Source organism: Macaca mulatta, chromosome 15 (genome assembly GCF_049350105.2).
Source record: "Macaca mulatta isolate MMU2019108-1 chromosome 15, T2T-MMU8v2.0, whole genome shotgun sequence".
NCBI classification, from domain to species: Eukaryota; Metazoa; Chordata; class Mammalia; order Primates; family Cercopithecidae; genus Macaca; species Macaca mulatta.
Genome location: NC_133420.1, coordinates 113,926,727 through 113,951,052, shown reverse-complemented (window position 1 = coordinate 113,951,052; position 24,326 = coordinate 113,926,727). Strand labels below are relative to the sequence as shown.

The window sequence follows — 24,326 nt, the reverse complement described above, 5'->3', positions numbered from 1 at the left end:
GCAAATGATGAGGGCCAAGTGATCTGAACAGTAAGAAAGGCCATATGTTGGGAGACCTGAATCCTTGTCAAAACTGTACCCATTTTTTCCCTGAAGCACCTGGGACAGTTCAGATCATCTTTCTGATTTTTAGTTTCTGATCTGTAAAATGCAATTAATAATAAACTGTCCTTCCTATCCATAATGACTGATATTTTATTGACTGTGCAGTTCACTAAGCTCCTTTTCATGATTTAAAAAATCAAATTCTCAAACTTTCTCTGAGGAGGCTATAAATAACCTTTTAGAGATGAGGACTGAGTTCCAGAGAGGTTAAATAACTTGTTCAGAGTCACACAGCTAATAACTGATGGAGCCATGTTACTACACAGTTTGTGCTTTCTCACTTATACCAGACTTCCTGCATACCTGATGTGGTTGTTATGCAAAACAGCAAGATGTTTATTTGAGAGTACGTTAAGAGCTATAGTTTACTAATTTGTTACAATAGCCACTAACTGTGTCCTTGATTCTGAGAAACTCATTTTTTCCAGGTGGTTTTTCTTCTCTGAAGTCAAAATGCGTGTTTAAATCAATGGCTCTTCTCAGTCATAGTCAGCCTTGTGGCAGTCATGACGTTTTTATGTACACACTATCCCTTTATAGCATCTGGCAAGGTGAAGAAGGTCCAGAATCAAAGCACTTAGACTTGGTGAAATGTGGGATCCATTTTGATCAGTGCATAAACATTCCATAAATGAATCCCAGCAGATCCCCACCATTCCCAGAGGATGTAAGCTGTTTGTAGGAAAGGCATTTTGTTGTTGTTGTTCTCCAGGTTATAAATGCTGTGGAACCAGTTTAGTCTGGTAATCATAACGAGTATGTAATTGTAATAGAAATGAGTCAACCAGCAAGCAAAGCTCATGCAGAAGAGAGTTAATCCTCAAGCAAAGCTTAAATGTAGGTATTTATATAATCAAGTGTGTTTGTGTCTCTAGCTTCATGTTATACTCAGATTTTATTGATTTTAGTTATTTAATAAGCATTTCTTGAACTCACCATGGAGAGAACATATAGGCGAATCGGACGCTAATTCTGCTCTTAAAAAATCTTGCTCTCTAGGAGGGAAGGTAAGACATTTCTAAATAATTGTAATACAGAGTGGAAAGTGTTAAATGCAGGTAATACAAAGGAGAATAGAAAGATCCAGATTTCAATGTAGCATAACTGAGTAAAAGCAAGAATTGGATTGCTTAATAGTTGAATGATTTCCAAAAAGGGCTTTTCAGCTGTTTCCAGAAAAGTTCATTTCATAACCAAACCCCCTTTTTCAAATGTTTAAATTATTTAGAACAAAATTTCAAATCCTTATGGATTTTAGGTAGTTTAAAGATTTATAAAGTCGCATAATGTTGAAAATTGGTGACTTCTAGAATTCTCATATGTATATTCAAGGATAGTCCTAAACTTAAAGCAATTCAAAGTGAGTTTGTAAGCACACAACTTTTATTTGGTCTTTCAGCTCGAAGAACAGTCAAAACACATAAGTCAAAAGGAAGATGTGGCTGCATTGAAAAAACAAATTTATGATTTATCAATGGTAAGAATTACCTTTTCGCTTACAGAAATGCACTTCCTGTTAGACCACATCATCATGCTCTTATTTCAGTGTTCCAGGAAGACCAGCTTAAAGAGAAATTAATGCTATAGTTAGAAAAAGTCCTTAAAATACGTTTGATCAAAGATATTATTTATGCAGGCTTTTCCCTCAATAATATGCCACTTATTGTGAAAGCTTTAACTTATTTTTCTTACAAAGTAGTAAAGACATAGTGTTTAAGTTTTGTAAAACATGGTAAACCCTGTATTCTTCCAACATCAGCTCTGGTCTGTAGGATGTGATGCTTTGTGATGAGGATATTAGTGCCTTGCCCCTTCCTCCAAGTTTTTTTTTTCTTTTCTGTCGCTTTTCCGTCTTACGCCAGCCACGTCTTTACTTTTAGTACTAACACAATGGATAACATTTACATCTCTTCTGTTATCTTTACTAAGTTTTATTTATTTTGGTTCTAGATTAACTCCCAAATTTGAAAGCAAATAAAGAGCATTTTCTTTATTATGATTCTAAATATTTTCACTGCAGAGCTAAGAAATGAATGAGGCTTGCATTTCTTTCTCTCCATTCATTATCTCTTTTCCACTTAGAAGGCTCCCAGCTTCGTGGTCAAATGAATTCTTAGTTCCAGATTTTTCCACATCTTAGTTGGCTTTGTATTTGGATAATGACATTCTTGTAGAGTTATTTGTTTTTCTTGGGTTTCTTGTTGCAAAAAGAAGCTCTACTATTTTCATGATATCACTGATTCCTTAAGACTTATTCTTTCCAATGCATGAAATTTGTTTAGTTTTTCTGCTTGAAAATACTAATTTTGGAGTCTATAAAATTTCAGTTCTTTTTTTTTTTTTGAGGTGGAGTCTCTCTCTGTCGCCAGGCTGGACTGCAGTGTCATGATCTCAGCTCACTGCAACCTCTATCACCCGTGTTCAAGTGATTCTCCTGCCTGAGCCTCCCAAGTAGCTGGAACTATAGGCATGCACCACCACGCCCAGCTAACTTTTTGAATTTTAATAAAGACAGGGTTTCACCACGTTGGCCAGGATGGTCTCGATCTCTTGACCTCGTGATCACCCACCTTGGCCTCCCAAAGCGCTGGGATTATAGGCGTGAGCCACCACACCTGGCACAATTTCAATTCTTATTGAACTGTTTTTTAAACTTGCTACCCATACATTCTGCAATTTCTTTTCACTGGGCTTTTCACTGAATTGCAGCATTTTGCATATTGCAATTTTTTGGGAGGAGAGGGTCATCCTCATTTCGCCATAGCACATCCTCAAGAAACTTCTTCAGAAAGAACATGTGAGAGAGAAATTTTCTCTGTTTTTGAATATTTGAGAATGTCTACATTCCCCCTCACAATTTATTAAGTTTGTCTAGATAAATAGGCTTTTCTGGGACTCCTCTGGGATTTATTAATTTAATTCTTTCTTGGTACCATTTTTTTTTTTTCAAATACCTGGCAGTGGTTGATGATCTGTACATATTTTAAAGTGAAGGACTAGCTTGGTTACTTGAGGTAGCTCGTGTAGGATCCTGTGGGGTGTGAACAGATCGACTCACCTGAAGGCCTCTCTCCCGAAAGAGTGTCTTCCTAGGAGCTCTGTGTGTGAAGCTGGCAAGGGACCTCAGGTACCAGCGTGAGTGGGGCAGGGATATTCAGAGAGAAGCCTTAGCTTTTTTTACAGGAGCCACTCAATTTTAAAAAAGATAATCTCTGTCTTGTCTTTAGAATCCACTCTGGCTGTCTACTGTTACTTGCTAGGGTAAGACAGGGGATGGGCTTGGTGGGAAGGGTGCCTTACTATACAGTTTTAATCTCTCTTTCCAACCCCATATCTGGTTCCGTCTTTCTGGAGTTCGGCCTGGTCACTTGTCTCCTCCTGGGTTCTGTGTCAAAACCTTGAACACACTTCCTCTAGACTTCCATTTCTCCACTCTTTTCCCTTTGGCAACACATTTCCGTCAGTTTCCATTTTCTAGAAGTGCGTTTAAGTCACTTGAATGCTCTGGCCCCCTCTTCCATTCTTTTAGCTGTTATTGGTTCATTTCCTTTGGCATTTCATTTTAATGAGGTTTTGGAAGGGGAAAAAGACAAATTCATGTGCTCCGTCCACCATCTTGAACGGACGTCTCCAATATTATTTTAAGAAAACACAGAAATTTTCGGATCACACTGGTTTATTTTTAAGTGCAAAACTTAAAATATTAAGTGATAGAATTTATTTGTAAAAAGTAGCCAGTGTACCTACCAGGTACTACAGGTACTATTGATTCCACAAAATGTTTATCAATAATTTTATAGCTCTCATGAAATAAAGCAGGCACTCGAATGGTTGGTGTCAGTTAAATTTGCCAGTAACGTGTTGAAATACATCATGGTAAACCCTTGACTGTTGTAGTTTGGTATCAAATATCAAGCATAGAAAAATGAAGAACAACTTTGAGAATTTAGATTTTTGACACTTTATTAATTTATAATGATTTCAAACTACCTTGAACTGACAAATAGTTCTTTGAACACCGAGATTTGAAGAGTTGTGGAAGGGTGAGAGTGGTGTGGGAGGGTGACACGACACTACTTCATTTCTCCCAGCCAGAGGAAAATATGAATCTAATGACCTCCACTTTTCCTTTTATCCAGGAAAATCAGAAAGTTAAGAAAGAGCTTTTAGAAGCACAGACAAACATAGCCTTCCTTCAGAGTGAATTAGATGCTTTGAAAAGTGATTATGCTGATCAGAGTCTGAATACTGAAAGGTATGAACTTTGCATTTTATTTGTTAGTTTGAGTAGAATATTGAGATGATCATCTGAGCAAAAGAAGAAGCTCAGTTATGGAATAATGAAGAGTTAGTAACTTTGCTAATACCGTCTTTATTTTCTAAGGATTTTATTTTCAGTATCAGATTTCCCAGTGTTTTTTATGTTTTTAATTTTTTAAAGCAAATAGAATAATTATTGTCTGCGTAGGCTAGCGTAGGGCTTAATAACTGTTTGAATTAGCTGGGAGCTAAAAGAATATACCTACAGTGTCAAGGGTTAGTGCTTATTAAAGTGCTTTGAAGTCAGAAATCCTGGCCATAAATAAGGGAAGGTAAATCCTGGCCATAAGAAAGGGAAAAGTAGGCAAGTCTATTTTTGTGTGTGTTAGTTTTGCAGTATGGTGTTAATACAATAAATCCTAATACATATACATATACTCACAGACATGTATTTATATATAAGGAACATAGACATGTATATTTTTATATGGATGGTAAATATAAAATGCATAGATAGGTGTATATGTGTGTATCCCCTAGGACATGTATGCTTGGGAAAAATATCTTTTTTGGGGTTTGTTTGCAAACTTTAATCGGAATTAAGGTCTTATAAGGTCTTAGAAAACAGTGAAATATTATTGTTTACTACATACAAGTCTCTGAACTAGATAAGGAGTTATGAGTATATATATATATTCTCAAAACACAGAGCCCACATCATATATATATCATATATCATATGATATATTTATTTAGTTGGGGAAAAGAAAATTTAGTTGGGGAAAAGAAAGCAAAAAGATTATAGGGTTTAACAACAGAAGAGCTAAAAAATATCAGAAGCAGTGCCACTAACGTAGTCATGGTTTGGGTTAATTGCTGTGTGATCACAAAAAAGATTTTGTTTTAGTTCAGAAGAGGTGAAGAACTGTATTAAAGAGGTGATGCTGGAGGTAAGCCTAGGTAGAAAGATAGCTCTGTGCTGGGAAAGGGGGAAGAGGCAGCCAGGATGGCACCATCAGCAACTCAGAGCTGGTGGCACTGCTGCCTGCCAGGCACTGTCCTGGTCCTTCACAGGCATTAACTGATCCAGTGCACACAACATCCAGTGAGACAGGGACCTTCATGATGTCCATTTTACAGATGGGAAAAGAGAGTCTCAGAGATGTTCCAGGTAAGGCAGTAACCAAAGCAGGGGCCAGAACATAGGGAAGGATACGGCTTGGGGAAAGGTGATCAGACCACAGGGCAGAAAGAGACATTTTGAATAGAAAAGCAAAAATTTAAAAAAAATGAAGAAGTTTAAAAGCTAGTTTAAGGTTATAATAGAAGGCCCCCGAACTTTGGGTTAAGGAACTTAAATTCCTAGAGACAATTAGGAAATGTGTACTTTTATCATCCAGGGAGCGGATGGACAGGTTATTGTGAACCAAAGATAGCCTGGGCGTTTTGGGAAGCTAGTGATGAGGTTTGTGTGCTCAGCGGGATAGGGGTTGGAGGAGAGGCCGGTGTTCTGAGCGCAGTTTGGGGAAGAAGCCAGAGCTTCCATCATAAAGCAACAGAGGGATTGCCATAGGGTGAGTGTCTCATGAGCTTAGCAAGCCTGGTTCTTTGGGGGTCTCTGTGGTTTAGGTAAGGAGAGGAGGGAGGGCAGGAGTAGGGTGAGACAGGGAAAGAGGAAGGAATCACAGGAAAGGAGAAAATAGATGGAGTTGGGATTATATAAAGATGAGCAGGGAAGGTTCAGAGGATTGAAGGCACAGTTTCTGAGACGCCCTGAGGAGAAGGGACCCAGGAGGTTCAGCCCTCATGGAGAACAGAGCTGGGTCAGCGAGAGTGGGGATGGAAGAGCTGGTGGGTGCTGAGATGGGCTGAGGAGGAGAATCTCTAGGCTTGTGATGTCAGAGGTGGGGCGGAGCCTCACAGGAGAAAGCACAGGATGTGAGTGTGTTTGTGGAGTCGCAGAAGGAGAGGAGGCCGCTGAGGCTACAGAGGCCCAGCGCAGGAGCACGGGAAATGTAGAAAACTGTGGCCAAGGACACTCGTCTTTGAAAAAGGTGGAAAAGGGTCTGGGAGGGTAGGTATAGATGAGGCAGGGCTTGACACCTAATTCTCACTCAAACATAAAATATAATTTTACAGGGATCTGGAAATAATCCGAGGATACACAGAAGATCGAAATAGTCTTGAGAGGCAAATTGAAATACTCCAGTAAGTTATCAGATCAAATGCTCATTACATTTACATTTCACTTATTTTTTTGTTGATAAAAGACATAACACATAGAACGTGAGTTTGCCATGCTCTGAGGACTGCATTTGTGGCTCAGTGTGTGTTTCTTCTGAGGGTGTGTACTTGGCATCTCCTCTTAGCTTTCTGATGCTTATAATCCTAAATAAATTATCCAGATGTGGAGAACAGAGTATAAATCTCTAAACATCTTGGGAAGTCAGGGGGTATGTCCAGTGTGTCTTTATTATGCGTGTATAAAGAAGAACAGCCCTGAGCACTCAGCTTTCTCTGAGTTCTGTACCGCGAGTTTTTCAGGCTTCTCCTATTAGTGGGGCCACAGGGCTCTGCCTCCACAATTCTTTCTCAGTTTGTTGTGTTTACTTAGAAGTATATTTTTCTTAGTTTTTTTTCCTCTCCCCAAGTAGAGATATACCCACTCTGTCAGCTTTATGACTAGGTTATAGCAGTTCCATTCTCTGAGAGTCTTCCCCACAAAACCTAGCTCTCTCCCTCCCCTTTCTTTCTTTTCCACCCGTGCCGCATTGTCTTCTGGTTTCAGTTCCCGCCAATGAAGTCAGGTCAGGTTTGACCTTTTTTCTTTCCCACCCTTTTTGAATGCTTATTAAGTCTCACCTGTGGCAGTTGTAGAGTTCATGTATTTCAGTAATTCTTTGAGTTATTTTATTCATTCATTCATTCAACAGATTTGTCAGTACTTGTTACAGGCCAGGTATGCCAGGAGTAAAGGATAGAGTGGGAAGTGGGTGAAAAATCTCTTTCTCCTTATGGGGCTAGTCTAGGAGAAGAGAGAAATGGATCAATAATTATAGAAATAAATATGAAAGGCCAAACGAGAGAGATGCAGCAAAAGAAAGGTACATGTCCCCTAAGGGGAGCTTTGGCCTATCAAAGAAGGTCAAGGAAGTGTTCCGGAGGAAGTGAGGATTGAGCTAAGATGCGAAGGGTGAACCAGCCTTAAGCTGGGGAAGGTTGGCCACTCTGTGGGGTAGGAGCTGTGGAATCATAGCTGTGCTGTACAAGAGGGTGCTGAAGCTCTGACAGCTTAAATGACTTCTGTTAAGTCATATGGAAATAAAAGTTAGGATTTGAACCCAGATCCGACTGAGATCATCACCCAAGTGTTTACCTGCTACACGACAGTGCCAGGTGGAACAGTGCCAGGCCATGCATAGAATGCAGGAGCTGCCAGGAGCATGAGGCCAGATACAACACACTGCATTCATCCCTGACCTCTGACATGTGGGAACTGGCTGGCCAGGTTCAGGCATTTAGGGAGCTTTCGAAGACCTGCATGAAATCTGTTCAGTCAGCGGGGCTGCGTGAAGGAAGAGTGAGTTCCACAGCTCAGACAGGTGACTCCTGTAAGGCCCTGCGACTTTTAAGGAGAGAGGAGTCATCGATTCAGGTCTTCTACTTTAAGTAATGAATTACCTCAGTTTATGAGGTTTGAAGGGAAGTGGTGGAAAGTTGCAGAAGATGATAAGCTATTCCACATTCTGAATGTTACAGCTAGAAAAGAAAGTGATGGCAGTGACCCCCCAGTGATACTTTCCCTGTCTCTCTTTCTGCTTGTTTCTTTACTCTGCAGAACAGCTAACCGGAAGCTACATGACAGTAATGATGGCCTTAGAAGTGCCCTTGAAAACAGTTACAGCAAGTTCAACAGATCTTTGGTATGCCACGTAGTTTTTTATCCTGTATTTCATTCTTTCTAGTGGTGGAGTATTTCAGTGTTGATGAAAATAATGTAATTTCTTAAAGGAGAATGTCACATAAGTCCTTACAATAATGAGAAGATCTTTCTGTAAAATAAAACGAGGCAGCATTCTTCCAAATTAAAAAGTATACTACCCCTCTGAAGAAATAAGTGTCTTGATGTTAACCAACTCTTTTTATAGATGTTCTAGGGATCTAGAGATAGGTGTGTAAAATGTAATCTTTGGCCTGAAAGAGTTTATCATGTAGTAGGAAGTTAAGATGTACACAGATAGATAGGAGAATCCCATAGAGGTGAAAATAAAATACTGCCCAGTTGAGAGCTGGGAGAAAGTGCTTCTGTCTGAGGGGTGAGTTTAGACTTGTGAGTATTCTTTATTGCCAGTGAGATGCTCAGAATGGGAGTCTTGGATTTCAAACCCTCCTACAGAAATCAGCTTAGCTCATTTGGAATTGTAAGGGCCTCTCCCAGACTGCATTTGTCACAAGGCCTCTTATCCCACTTGTGGAAGTCAGCTTCATGTGTGAGATTCCAGGGTCATATTGGGATATGGAGGGGTCAGTCACTAAGCCAAATTATGGTTCAAGAAGAGACACGTTCAAGGAAGTTGGTGGTTCACGGTCCTGGCAATGTGGGGAACCACAGTACTCCTTTATGGAATGTGCAGTAGGGTTTGGACGTAAGATAGGATGAGGAGGCGAGCATACTATGGCAGTCATTTTTGTCGCAATGTTTCCCTTGACTTTTTTGCTCACATTTGCTCAGGTAGTGTAATATAACTTTTAGTTATACTAGAAGTTTGAATAGTGTGATACAGTTTTAAAAAGTGGGTTTGTGTGTGCCTGTGTGTATGTAAAGTGTTTACATGAAAATTACATGAACTAACAAATAATTACTTCTATATTACAGCGTATAAATAATATCTCACCAGGGAATACCATTTCTAGAAGCAGTCCCAAATTCACTGGTCATTCCCCTCAACCTCTAGGCTATGACAGGTATGTTAACATATCCTCACTTTTTGTTCGAGTTCAGGATCACAGTTAAAAGGAAAGTAAATTTCCTTGGAGGTGGATTAAAATAATAGAATATATTTTGGTCACTAATTTATATTTTCCATGATGTTAAAAGTTTCTAAAACATGAATCATGTAAAAATTAAAAGTGTTTCAGAGAGGCAAAGTTATTTCCTGAAGATTTTGTGAGTTGGTTTTATTTATATTCACCATTACCTCATCTCTAATCATGTCTTGTTTCTTAGAAGTAGACTCAATAAGAGATGTTTCAGGGATGCAAGTAGAATTATGGTATATGATGCTGCAGTATTTCTGGTGTATAATGTTGAAACTTTTGGCATGATCTGTAAATATTTAATAGCTCAGCATAATATTATGTGGCTATGTTGCAGAAAAGGGAAACTTTCAAAGCAAATATAAATATGGCTAGTAGATCCTTATAAAATAGCTACTGTATTGAAGGAGTCACAGAGGCTTACCAAAAGTTAGAATTTAGCCCTGCATTTAATCAAATGAACTGAAATATTAGGCCTTTTATTACGTGAGACCTAGTAATCACTTAGAGATTACACGAGTGTATGTGTATGTTTATACACATATGTCCAGTGTTGCTAGTTAAAAGTTAATTTTGTAATATGTCAAAAATTTGAAATTGGAAGTGAAAGCATAAACAAAAAGTTGCCAATTCTCTATTTCTTTGTGACTTTTAGCTTCATGTTTATCCCCTTTTCATTGGGGTACTTTTGGTAACAAGAATAATGTACTTAACATCCTGGTGTTAGAAATGGTCAGGTTGCCATTTAGGAAGACCTGTTACGAAGGCTTATTGGTGACCACTTCCAAGAAAATTCTATCAGGTTTAAGTTGTTTCTACTGTTTACTGATTTGCTCAATAAAAAAAATCTAATGGCTTGATTTATAGATAGCTGACTATTCTGTTATTGAGAAATAACAGATTTTTTAAAATGTGTAGATGTGATGTCATTTTTGACTAATATTTAAAATGATTCTAAGCAAATTGGGGGGAAAGGTATACAACTGACAAGTATTTCAGAAATTTCACCGTGATTCATTTTGAAAAGATTAGACACCATGAAAAGCTTATAAGAACTGGAGTAGAGCTCATCAACAAAACATTCTGCGGGACAAAGTCATCACGTCCCCAGCATGTTTGAGTGATGTAGCACTCATGTGCCTACTTCCTTGAGCTGTAACGAGAGACCACCATAGCCTCAACACCATGCCCTTTCTGGGTGTGTATGTGTGTGGGGGGGTGATTATTTTGATATAAGAAGTTAACATTTTATTTTCTTTTTGATGCTGATATAAAAATGTAATAAAAGCATGTACATCAAATTAGATGTACAATAAAATTATATTGTTTTTGTAGCTTTATTTGGTTTTATCTTTAAAATTTATGTTGGCTTTGTTTTTTGCAAGAACTCTAACAAAAATTTAATTTGTTTTGTAATTTTACATAGTTAATTATAATGAAAATATTGAGGGGTGGCAAGATGGTTGACTTTGAAAAGGATATGCAGTTCAATTGAGTTTGAGAAAGTTTGACCTGTACCTGTGTTTTTATTTTTATTATTTTTACTTTGAAAAATTTTTCAACTTTTATTTTAGATTCGGGGGTACATGCACAGATTCGTTACATGGGTATATTACGTAATGCTGAGCGTGCCTATATTTTCAATTTAGAGTCTAGATGTTTATTCAGGTGAATTCTTAATTTGGGACTTCATGTTTTCTTTGCTCCTTGTCAAAATACAAGTGGGCTTAAAATAAATCATAACCAGTAGTGAAGACATGGAACTGAAGTAGTTTGTAGTAGATTATAACTAGAATGGTTTTCTTATGTACTTTACAGATGGACCTAAAATCAGTTTCAGAAGGAGAGTTTTATAAATAATGCAATAATATGTTAGCAATATATTTTCAATGTTATGGTTAATAATACATATTAACAATAAATATTAAAATATATTAAAGTATTTTATTATTGTTATTAACAATATATTAACACACACTCACATGCACACGTGCACACACCTAGCTAGCTACATAGATTGAGATATGATATAAAATTCTTGACTCAGCATAAAGACTTTATAATTGAGCAGTATTGAGAGAGAGGAAGTTAAATCATCTTTTTAGTTAATTTTAAACATTTGCTAATGGCATAAAAATACTTTTGACTTCTCAGATTTACATGGCTCATACTTAATTATATTAAGCTCACCTCTCATCTAAGCATGTCTACTTCTTGTTTCTCATATCTGAAGACCTATGTATCGTGCTTATTCTCCCTTTCCAATGATTCACGTAAGTGTATTGGTAGGATGGTGCTCATGGTGTGTAGTGGGTGGTAAATAAGTCATAACCATCATTGGTAAACTTAGATTCTTATGGAAATTAAATGGAAAAGCAAAAGTAAACAGGGATGTATACAGTTTCTTTTGATTCTCTTATTCGATGTGAATTTCTCCCTCACTTATAACATCTCCAGAGTTTCACTAATGTTAAGATCTATAGAAGTCAGGAGTTCAAGCGTTTATCTGAGGCACCTCTCTCCCTATGAAACATTTCCCGGAGGGGTGTTTCCAGACGGTGTGTCAACATTTAGTGGCAGAAAACTTATGTGTCAAATCATACATTCCAGCAATGTTTCTAATTGCTTATCATTTTCATCAGATGTTTCTAATTGCCTATCATTTTTTGCCATGTTGATTAGAAATCTGACACCCAGGCCGGGCGCGGTGGCTCACGCCTGTAATCCCAGCACTTTGGGAGGCCGAGGCGGGCAGATCACAAGGTCAGGAGATCGAGACCACGGTGAAACCCCGTCTCTACTAAAAATACAAAAAATTAGCCGGGCGCGGTTGTGGGCGCCTGTAGTCCCAGCTACTCGGGAGGCTGAGGCAGGAGAATGGCGTGAACTCGGGAGGCGGAGCTTGCAGTGAGCCGAGATCGCGCCACTGCACTCCAGCCTGGGCGACAGAGCGAGACTCCGTCTCAAAAAAAAAAAAAAAAAAAAGAAATCTGACACCCAGAAAAGCTTATCTTATTTTGTCTTGTGCAACCTGAGAGGATGTGGTCTTCTTCATGTATCAGCTCTTCAAGTATTTGAAGAGAGAAACCGTTAAGGGTTAAGTTGAGTACACCGAATCTTACTTTTCAGATCTGAGGGTCTTGAGTCTGACATTGTGGTTGCCTTTTCCATTTGGGCTCTCAGCAGCCCTTTTAAGTACAGATGTTATCTAGAAATGGACACAGTGTTCAGAATATAGTCTGACCACCTTAGAGTAAAAAGGCTCATATGTTCTGCATACGTTTTTATAAATACAACTTGAGATTGTGTTTATGTCTTAGGTACCCTCATTCTTTTTGTATCAGGAAATAACATGATTTTTTAAATGACCTTGTTTGTTAAGTGTTTGATGTAAGGGTCTTTATCTTAACTGATTGCTGCATAGAATGAACGGGTGCTGCTTTGAGCATTTTATGTCCCCTAATGCCTAATCATGAAATACACTGCGGCTCTTAGCAAAAGTGAGAACGTCGGCCTACTTGATTCCATCTAATAGCATGTGGTCTATTGCCTGTACGTTCTTGAGCATCCCCAGCCCTCAGGTAAATTGGTCTTCCCCTTTATTACCAGGTCATCCCGCTCTTCCTATGTGGATGAGGACTGTGACTCCCTGGCCCTCTGTGATCCTCTGCAGAGGACAAATTGTGAAGTTGACAGCCTGCCTGAAAGCTGCTTCGACAGCGGCTTGTCTACCTTGAGAGATCCCAATGAGTATGACTCAGAAGTGGAATACAAGCACCAGAGGGGATTTCAGAGGTCACACGGGGTGCAGGAGAGCTTTGGAGGTGATGCTTCAGACACGGATGTAAGCCTAGAAACCACTGCTCTCCTAGGCCTTCTACGTGATTGAAATCTGTCACCGTATTTGCCTTCTGTCTGTTATGGGAATCTGTTTTAAAGGTCACAAACATAAAGCCTAGTTAATAAAATGCTTTTTTCTCCACAGAGTTAGGGAGAAATTCTCATAGGTTGCCATTCACTGTCACTCTATTCCCGAATATTAATAGCATTGACTGTTGATTTAGCTGCATAGTTTTCTTCTTTGTAATCCATAATACGTACATTTTAGGCTTTGTTTCTTAACTGCTGACATTTTTTTAAAAAATAGGTTCCTGACATAAGGGATGAAGAGACATTTGGTTTGGAAGATGTGGCTTCCATCTCAGACTGGAAGCTCCAAGGAACTGTTAGTGAAGGCAGCATTGTTAGTTCATCGAGAAAGCCCATCTCAGCACTCTCCCCCCAGGTAGGTGTCTCTGAGACACTCCTGTTCATGAACACTGCTTATTTTCTGTGCAGTGTTACTTATTAGGATGAAAACTGGCAATACCTTTATCATTCACTGTGGCTTTTCCCCCCAGACAGACCTGGTAGATGACAACGCTAAATCTTTTAGCTCACAGAAGGCTTACAAGATTGTGCTTGCTGGGGACGCTGCAGTGGGGAAGTCTAGTTTCCTCATGAGACTTTGCAAGAATGAATTTCGAGAAAATATAAGCGCCACCCTGGGTATGGCTCCTGTTTTGGTTGATAAGGGGAAAATGATCTTCCTCAGCTTGATTTTCTCTTCTTCAGGGATTACATACACAGATAATTAAACAGCTTTCTCTTTCTCTGTGTATGTGCACATGTGTAGATATGTGTGTGTGTGTGTGTGTGTGTGTGTGTCTCCTAGTCTATGGAAAGGTCCTTCTTGTTTTGGCCAAGGCCTGCTTTTAGGAAAGGAAGACTAAAAGGACAGAGATATCTGGCTGGGTGCGGTGGCTCATGCCTCGGCACTTTGGGAGGCCAAGCCAGGCGGATCACTTGAGGTCAGGAGTTCAAGACCAGCCTGGCCAACATGGCGAAAGCCCATCTCTACCAAAAATACAAAAATTAGCCAGGCATGGTGGTGGGTGCTGGTTGTCCCAGCAACTCGGGAGGCTGAGGCTGGAGAGTCGCTTGAACCTGGGAGGCGGAGGTTGCAGTGAGCCGAGATCGCACCACTGCACTTCAGCCTGGGTGACAGAGTGAGACCCTGCCACAAAAAAAAAAAAAAAAAAAAAAAAAAGCTATCTGCTTAGCCAATCAGATGAATCAAATCAAATTTAGAGCCTGAGATATCAGATTCATTTATTCGGCATGGATTTCCTGAGTCCCACTAAAAGCAAGATGCTGTTGTAGGTGCAAAGGATACATAGTGAAGAAGGGTGACAATCCCAGCCTGCACTGCACTTACGTCCCAATGGAGGGAAAGGGTACAAAAAAGAGGTTTAGGGAGTGGTGCAGTTTTACACAGAGTGGCCAGGAAAACCCTTTCTGCTAAGGTATCATTTGATGTTGACAGTGAAAATATGGATTGCCACTTTGTCATTATGGTCAAAACCATAGCCAGACATATGCTCCGTTCCCCACCTTCACAACAGAACAGTAGAACAAGTAGTATCCTGATTTCCCAAATGTGCATAATAATCAGTAAAAGGAGCTGAAGATATGCAAATTGTCATTTATTTTTCTTCTTCGTCTAAAGAATTCTTATTTTGATCACCTGAAATGTTAGAACAGTCCTCTTCACAATGGGTGTCTTTGTAAATTTATGGTTCTCTGACACACTCTTCAGGATAACAAAGCTGAAAGTTTACTTCAATTTGATTCATAGAAAGACTACATACAGTATTTGGTTCAGTTGTCAGAGACCATGATGCATGTAAGTGTGTGTGTGCTCTAACGTGTGTATATATACACACACGTGTATATATGTTTAGATATACATACATTTATACACATATACCTACATATACACATACATGCATATACACAAAACATGTATCTGCACCTACACATATACATACATGTATACACCTGCACATTCACGCATGCCCACTCATACACACATGTACACACGCCCACACACACACACAAATATGACTGAGTTCATCCAGTCATCAGGGAAAATAAAACATAGATTTTTTTCCCTTGGCTCATAAATTAAATCATTCCCCAAGTCAGCCAACCTGCAGATGGTGCCTCTGCACACACGTGTGGTCTGACTTGCCATTCCTATTTGAAGGTCACTCTCCTTAAAGGTCATGTTCATTCCTCCCTCCCTGGCTGAGCTGTGGCTTATTGGCTTTTGCCTCATCTAAAGAGGGCTTGAAAGTAAAAAGCCAATGGAATTATTTACATCATGCTCTCCACTCTCATGTTCCTTTTCAGGAGTTGATTTCCAAATGAAAACCCTCATTGTGGATGGAGAACGGACAGTTCTGCAGCTCTGGGACACAGCTGGTCAGGAAAGGCAAGTGCTTTCCGCAGCGCTGTGGGCTCTCCTGGGTTTGCACTAACAAGCCTTGCAGGCCACTTGATGTTCTTCATACTCAAAATTCTATAATTATAATATACTTTATAATTATATGCATAATTACATGTATAATTATACAGTGTATTATAACTGTAAAATGCTTATCTTTTCGCACATCTTCTCCTCCTTCATTTACCTATGACTGCTGTGAGAAGAGGATCTTTAAGCTTCTTTTGAACCGATGTTCAGTTGAGACAGAGTGTCCTTTGCTAACAAGAGAGGCAGCACTTTTGAGTGCAGTGACAGCCTGAGGAGCTCCCTGGCTGTAGAACAATAAATGATGGAGAAGAGAACCAGTCAGCTCCCCTTGATTAAGGGCAGAGGCACAAACCAGATAGCGGACTCGCATCTGGTGATGGCAACTTACCTTGCATTCCTCACCGATAAGCAGAGCATTCAGCACCGATTTTAATCTTGTCTAACTCCTTGGAAACAAAATCATTCAGTTGTTCAACCCATAAGTATGGGATGCCTGCCTCTGTACCAGGCATTATTCAGCATGCTAAGATTCAGTGGTGAACAGACAGGCACGAATGCCTGCCCCCATGGCACTCATTCTCTAGCAGACTGGGAATTTCAACATTTAAAAAATATTTGTGGTTGACATGACTGTATTTTTAAAGTACTTATAAAATATTGCACTGGGTTTCGAGTTAGGGCATGTGTGTTGAGGTGTGCTCTTCCCACGGCAAATCCCCTGACCCCCATGTATGTAAAGTCCTGGTATGTTACGGCATTCCACACTGGTAGTTCCTCCACCCACCCACCCACAACACTCCCTGACCACCACCACCAAAAATAAATATTCTCTAGTTTGTACCTCCTTCCAGCCTCCTCTGTCCCACATGTGGCTTCTGGTAGCTTGTTGCTGAGGTTGAAATTTTTGGAAACTGTGCTCTCAACCTTGCCCTGGTTATGCTCTGGGGATTGTAGACATTTTTGGGGTTGTTTGGTAGGGAGAAGGATTGGATTTTCTAAGTCGGTCACCCAGACTCTCATCCTCTTACCTTTCATTGGGTCATTCGAGACCTTTGGAATGGCTATTTATCAGTCGTATATTGCAGTGAGAGTCTTCTCAATTTGGGGTTGATTTTAGAAGATGAGAAAAAATGAGCATAAAAGAGAAGAGGAATGAGGCAACACAAACTGACTGATTATGCGGTTTTCTCTTTCTCAGATTCAGAAGTATTGCCAAGTCTTACTTCAGAAAGGCAGATGGTGTTTTGCTGCTGTATGATGTTACATGTGAGAAAAGCTTTCTTAATATACGAGAATGGGTAGATATGATCGAGGTAAGAAATCACAATGGAGAAACAGAAAATTACACGAGGAAGTTTTAGGCCATCTTGGAAAATGCTGTTGCTCTTCTTTGTCGGAATAAACTTGATTAGGAACCGTTGATCCAAGCCATCAGGAGGAATTGGATGCTACAGGCAGAACTGGCCGCATTCATCTCTTCCTCAGGATGTGGGCACGTTTCCCTGAAGCCAAGGACACTAATGAAGGAAGTTTTGGGGAATAAAACTTCTAGGTTTTCTTATAGATAAAATCAGAATCCCATTGTAAGCAAGTAAAACTCCAGATAGCCTAGGAAGAAGCTATTACAAACAAGGAGATGGTGTGGTTGGGTGTGTAGTGTAGTTGAGGGCATGTAGGGGCATCCATGGGCATGGGAAGTACAGGTGAAACACCACCTGGATATGAGTGTGTGTCAAGGTTCAATTTGTATGGGAGCTGTCTTCTCTTCTCAGCCTTATTCTGGTAGTGATTTGGGATCTTTAGATGTCTCAGGGTACTACCGAAATACCAACTGGTATTTTAAATATGAGCATAGCTTCTGTGCTTTCTGTGGTTAAATAAGATGATGTCTTTCACCTGAGGAATGTTCCTGTCCTCTGTTTTCATGGTAAATAATTTTGAAAAGTAGGAAATGATGTTGACCCCATTTAGCATGCTGCCAGCAGTTATTAACATAACACTACAGTTCAAGCTATGGTTCAGCATGCTGTCTTGAAAAATAAAAGTAGTGGCTAATACAACTTTTCAAGTAAGTATATTATCTATAATTTAAGCAGGCATTAAATTGCAGTAGTGGCTGAACAGAGGACTGGTTGCTGTCTGATCTCAATTTAGCTTCTGGCATTATTGTTCACTTTCTAACTAAAGAAGTAATGTGAGAAATGACTGATTGCAATTGGCAGTAAGACTTTAACAGTGATAAATAAATATGCACTGTGTTCTACCAACTTATCATGACTTAAAATGATTGTAAACACAGTGAAAGAGTGTTTACATTTATGTAACATTTTTACTTCACAGAATTTCCCATGTTATAGTCATCTCTCTAGCATCTGAGAAATGAAATAAAAAACATTATCCTAATATTTTGTGAGAAAGTTGAAGCATAGAAAGCATAGGTAGCGCTTACTTATTTAGTGGTTAGGAATAGAATAGGGGCTTACACCAAACCTCCTGATTCAACAGTGATTGTCGTTTTGATGAAGCACCAGCGTGAGCAGAAGATTACTTGAAGAAGCCTCTGACATCAAGAAGGAATCCCAAGGCCTGTAATTCCAGCACTTTGGGTAGTCAAGGCAGGCAGATGGTTTGAGCCCAGGAGTTCAAGACCAGCCTGGGCAACATAGTGAGACCCCATCTGTACAAATAATACAAATATTACCTGGGTATGTTAGTATGGACCTCTAGTCCCAGCTACTTGGGAGGCTGAGGTGGGAGGATCATATGGGCCCTGGGAGGTCGAGGCTGCAGTGAGCCATGATTGTGCACTGTACTCCAGCCTGAGTGACAGAGCGAGACCCCCATCTCAAATATAAAGGAATCCTAAGGTGTAATTAGAGCATAGAGGAGTGGAGGCTACGCAGATGAACAAATGGAGATCCCTGGGATAGAGCAGTAAGTCCAGAGAATATCAGATAACCCTAACTCATCCATATTAGTGTTTAAAATCCACAGCAAAACTGTTTTATTGTTGACATTTTTGGATTAGTCTTTATTTAAAATCTTTGGGTTATGCCGAAGAAAAGGAGGCACAAAAGCCTAGAGCAGCCACAGCGAAATAACCCTTATGTCAAGTGGCGCACTGCCATAATTTGCAAAGCACCTTCACGAGCTAAGATATCTTTTCTGCCACTGGTATCACCTTTTCATAGGGTCTGAAAAGGAAGAAAACTGTAGAAGAGATGAATTCTTAAATTTGTTCTGGAGGAAAAATTAGATACTACTAATGGCGTTTGACTTTCACCTTAGAAAAAGAGTGGGCACAGTGAAGTTTCTCCATGGCTTACTCTTTCTCATTTGAGGAAATCCTGCAGGGACAGTTTATATGGCTACTGTAAATATGGGTAGAAATGAGTGGTGTGATCAGCTGGATAGACCAGAGGATTGAGAAGCAGTAGACTGTCAGCGGTGAACAGACCCTCTTAATTAATAATTGATACACTTCGATGGAAAACTGCTGAGTTAAAAAATCTTGTAATAGAATTATGGATAAAGTAAAATTATAGCCATTTATTTACCTGGCATGAATATTTTATTGATTGAATATTTGGGTAAAAGCTGAATGGAGATACTTGAGATGTAAGATCTCTTCCCAACTTTAACACATTCAAAAATATTTTTTGACTATCTACCCGGTCCCTGTGTAGCAGTCTAGGTTCTCGGAATATATCTGTTAAGAAAACAGAGCCCTATCCTTATGGAGCTTGTGTTCTAGTAGGGGAGACAGATGAAAAGCAGCAAACATAGATCAGTAAATGAAATGATATGCTAGAAGGTGATAATGTTATAGAAACAAAATGAGAGCGGGTTGAAAGGCCTGACGATGAGGAAGTGGGCTGCTGTTTTCATCAAGGCAGCCTCACTGCGAAGGAGATATTTAAGTTGAGACTTGAAGGAGGTGCCCTTTACCTCTGTGGCTTTGAGGCGTCATTTAGATGCCTGCATTCTTGGGCTTACTGAAATGAATATTTGACTAATAACTTTCAAGTGATGCCCCTCGCATCCTGAGATCATTAAAGAAGACAATTAACTAGCACATGAATGAGTGAAACAGCTAATTTTGGAGAAGGCCATTCATTCCCGTCTTTCCTTTGATTTTATTACACTCTGGAGCCTTCTGTCCAAGGAAAGTTGCCTGAAGAGAAAGGAAGTCAATTACAATTTCATGTTGTGGCACGTTTTTTGATCCTGCATCAGGAATAGCCCCAAACCCAATGAGTACGCAGGTATCTTTAGTCACTGCAAAGAGTAATTTCCACATGTTTTCCTCAGGGCTGCCACTTCTCTTATTTAGGAACCAGAAACTTGTGTTTCTGTGCTAGTCAGGTTGTCTTCTTGTATTCTCATCATAGCCTGCTGAGATGGGGTATGCCCTCATTCAGTCCTTCATTTTACAGACAGGGAGACTGCAGCGGAAACCTGCGGAGGCTTGCCTGATCTCACACAGCCAGTGGGTCCAAACTGGTGGAGGGGTGGGTCTCAGACTTGACTCTGCCACACTCATCTCACACTCCATGAGTTCCACTGTGACTCTGGGACCCTGTGACCATTGCATAGGCTGACATGGGAGCCTTATCTTAGAAACCATTACTTTGAAAGATTGGTCCTTGACTCTTTCTTAGAAAAATGTTGACCTTCAGGACTTTTATATTTTACTTTTGTTGTAAACCAGAGAGCAGTGAGTGTGGAACTTCCAAACTGCCTTTTTGTTTCATTATCGCTGAAGAATTACTGTGTGTTTTATAACTGTAATAATGAACTTGACTTGTGACCACTAGTGTTTGAAGTAACAATTGTAGAAAATTATGTGGGCACCACAGCCAAATATGATTCTGTGGTCATGCCTTTTGAGTTTATATTGACTTGTTGTGCTCTGTGTGCTAGAGATAAGAAATTAACAGATATGTGTTTCCTTTGCCGTAAAACTGATTAATCCCGGTGCCGTTTAGCCTTTTCATTAACCTAAGGATGGGGCATTGTATAGAGGCAAGGGTTATGGAGTTAGTTTGGACCCAGGCCCTGACCCTTATACCTTCTTATTTAATGTCTCCGAATTTCAGTTTTCTCTTCTATAAATGGGAAAATGTATGACTGTTTTTAGAGATGCGTTGGGGTTTAAAGATATCCTCTATATAGGATCTGGCACAAAGGGGGCAAAGGGAAAATGGTAATTGCTGTTGCTGTTGTTCTGTGGTCAGCGTAATGTGTCCAGTGTTTGATGTGTGCCCCATTTTTCTTTCTTCCTGGTAGGATGCAGCCCATGAGACTGTTCCCATCATGTTGGTAGGAAACAAGGCTGACATTCGTGACACTGCTGCTGCAGAGGGACAAAAATGTGTCCCAGGGCACTTTGGAGAGAAACTGGCCATGGTAAGAGTGAGGAAGCCTCAGAGTTGGAAGAGAACATAGGGGTTTGATGGCTTTGAAGTCAGTGACCTTTCACTTTTGTCTACCTTTGCTTGAGAGGTCCTTTGACAAACCTCTCCCATCTGAGGCGTCTGTCCTTACCACAGGCAGAACTGCCATGACTCCCACCTCTTTTATGCCAAGGAGTAAGTCCCTTGGGAAAGTAAAACAGTCGCATAATCATTTTCTCCCATTGAGTATCATTGACAAAAGGAACCTAAATAATCCCATCATCTTCCTCCTCCCTCTCACCTAGTTCCTAGAAACTTTCTCTAGTCCTGGAATCCAAGTAAAGGAAGAAAATAGTGTCCTGTTTTGAAAAGATGGCTGCGGTTTCAGAGGGTTATAATGCCAAAGGTGGAAGATGGTACAGTGTTCACCTGTGTGGAAGGGAATTGGAAGACTTCTCTAAGATTTGTGTCTAGTTGATATGAAAAATCATTCCCATATACAAATGCATACGCATTTTGGGGTATGCATTTGTATACAGGAATAAACTCATTCCTATTCAGATTGTTGTCATGGGCAGTGTTTATTCTCCCATCAGTGTCATCTGTCATCATGTCAGAATGCTACCTGGCTCTCTTCTGACCTGTCTTACCCGTACAAGTACTTAGATGCACTTTGGGGCAAATAAATTCATATTGCAGCAGTCTGATTTGATGTTGATAGTGTTGTCTGTCATCAGCACCAGGAAAGAACTACTCTGTAGCATATGTATGTGAACTTCAAAAGGAAGTTTCAGTTTTAATATTTTAAGCTGGAATAATCGTTCTTGTTTTAAAATTTAGAACTGCACACCAAATGTGATAAATGTCAAAACTAGGCAATGAATTGCAGAAGAGATTCATTCAATCCATGTTTATTGGTATCCACCATGTAAAAAACCACTTCATTATGTGCTGGGCCAAGAGCAGAGAACACAGCAAACAGTCCTCGCCCTCGTATTGTTTACTATCTGAGGGAGACAGATGTTAAGCTCATGAAATCCACATGCTAGACACGGTCCCACACAGCCACTTTGAGATCTAGTTCTTCTTGGCTGCCTGCCAGCTTTATTCCCTCTCCACGATTTCCCAAAGTTTGCTTCTTTATGCATCGTGTGACCTCCACAGTCCCGCATCCTCAGAGGCAGTCTCTGTTTCACCCCATATCGCCCTGGATGTAGAGGTCAACGCCAGCACTGACGGTTTCTACCGGAAATGCATTTGCTTTGTGGTGTTTGCAGATTTTGTATGGATTTGTGGGCTCATGGGTAAAGTTCCCATTGTGGCATTTTTCCCCATTTCCTGGCTTTTCTCATTCTCTCTGTTCTAGAGCAAGTATCACCTCCTTCCCTTGTCCCACACAGGACTGTTTAACCCACACCCAGGCCCACAACACTTAGTTCTCCTTTATGAAGAGAAAACGTCTTCAGCTGGTCAGACAAAGATACACAAAAATAACTTGAGCAATTATAATTGTGGCAGTTGCTGTGCAGGAGGATCAGAGAGTGCTCGGAAAGTTTACGATGGGAAGTCCTAATACAGACTTTTCAGGTTAGGAACGACTGAATCTTAACTTCAAGGCAGCATTACCTAAAAATCCCAAAAGTAGGTAGGTGTCAGACTGGTGGAGGGTGGAGGGAACCTAGGTGATGGGAAGAGCAGGTGCAAAGGTTCCGAGGTGCGAAGGCTTTGTGGACACTGGAGAATTGGAGGAAGGCAGAGGAAACTGCAGCTCTGTGAGTGAGGGGGGATGAGTGAGGTGAAAGGTGAAGCTCGGAGCTTGCCTGGGGCCACGTGAAGCTGGGCCTCATTGGCCATGGAAAAGCATTTGTACATTATCTAAAGAGGAACAGGAGGCATTGAAAGATTTGAAGCAGGAGAGTGACATGATATCATATGCACTATGGCTGGGAGGTTGCATAATAGAAGACTAGAGGTTGTCCTTTGGTTTCAGCAAACATGGAGGCTGCTGGAGCCAGAAAGGAAAAGTTAGCGGGAAGGAGGGTGTGTTAGCTGCTGGCCAAGAGGAAACAGACTCTTGATGGACATGTAAATCCTGAGTGGTTATCTTGAACTCATTTTTATCTGTCTCGGAATATTTGATAAAGAACATTTGGTAGCATGTGTTTTGACTGTTGGAAAGAAAAACCTTAAAACATGAAATGTTCTATTTTTTAAATGTAAAGTAAAAATCCTCCAACTAGGAACTGTTCCTGGAGTAACTATGCTTAAATCATTTTCTTTGTAAGTACGGGAACTCTGAATTCAGTTTCTTAGCTATTAGTTACTCTTAGCATGCTCAGTAGGAACATATTTTTATGTTACTGATTTTAAAAGCTAAAATTTCAGGAAACTCAATGAAGGGCTTCATTTAATTGTGTATATTTCTTTTCTACAGACATACGGGGCATTATTCTGTGAAACAAGTGCCAAAGATGGTTCTAACATAGTGGAAGCTGTTCTGCACCTTGCTCGGTAATGTTTGGGAAAATGGATGTAGGACTGAATTTTCGCTTGTTGCATATGTCACATTTCTTGTCCAGAATGTGCAGATAGAATATATGCGGGAAAACACTCTCTTACTTTCAGTCATGGTGGGAGAAATAAGTATGTGGATATTATAAAAACTGGCAACGTTGCTGTGAACACTGGCAAAATATCTTTACTGCCAAACAAAAGAGGTGCATCTGAGGTGTCATTGACATTTCTGAAAAATGTCACCACAAAGTTAATAGTTGACTTGTATGAATCATTTCCAGGAACCAGATTTTATACACAAGGGACTATTATGAATACAACTGTCAATTATGATATTTCCCCAGGCAAAAGGGGGGAAAAACAAAGCAAATTGTATGTCATGCCAGTTAGAAACACTTTGTCAGAATTATTACCTAGGTAATTATTAAGCTAAAGCAATAGTGTTAATAATAAATAACATTTGGGAAGTACAATAGAACGAAAATGGCGTTATTAAAGAACTTGGATATAAATGTATGTGGTTTAATCCTTGAAGTAATTCTTAGGAAATAACATTATACATTAGATTTTTCCCTTCTACCTAGTTTTCTGCCATAAATGAAAAGATTATTATTTACTGGCCTAAAGGGATTAAATATCAAAAAAGGAAAAAAATC

The 24,326-nt window shown here is 39.9% G+C and overlaps 1 protein-coding gene across 1 annotated transcript in view; it reads left to right on the top strand.

The window, feature by feature from the left end:
* Positions 1 to 24,326, top strand: part of RASEF (RAS and EF-hand domain containing) — a 78,572-nt gene that overhangs the window by 44,142 nt on the left and 10,104 nt on the right. The window contains exons 5-16 of the mRNA XM_001104352.5: positions 1,505 to 1,582; positions 4,245 to 4,360; positions 6,505 to 6,573; positions 8,204 to 8,288; positions 9,242 to 9,330; positions 13,012 to 13,246; positions 13,550 to 13,687; positions 13,803 to 13,950; positions 15,637 to 15,718; positions 16,959 to 17,073; positions 21,050 to 21,169; positions 23,591 to 23,667. Coding sequence (XP_001104352.4) covers positions 1,505 to 1,582; positions 4,245 to 4,360; positions 6,505 to 6,573; positions 8,204 to 8,288; positions 9,242 to 9,330; positions 13,012 to 13,246; positions 13,550 to 13,687; positions 13,803 to 13,950; positions 15,637 to 15,718; positions 16,959 to 17,073; positions 21,050 to 21,169; positions 23,591 to 23,667 — 1,352 coding nt within the window. The remainder of the gene's footprint in view (positions 1 to 1,504; positions 1,583 to 4,244; positions 4,361 to 6,504; positions 6,574 to 8,203; positions 8,289 to 9,241; positions 9,331 to 13,011; positions 13,247 to 13,549; positions 13,688 to 13,802; positions 13,951 to 15,636; positions 15,719 to 16,958; positions 17,074 to 21,049; positions 21,170 to 23,590; positions 23,668 to 24,326) is intronic.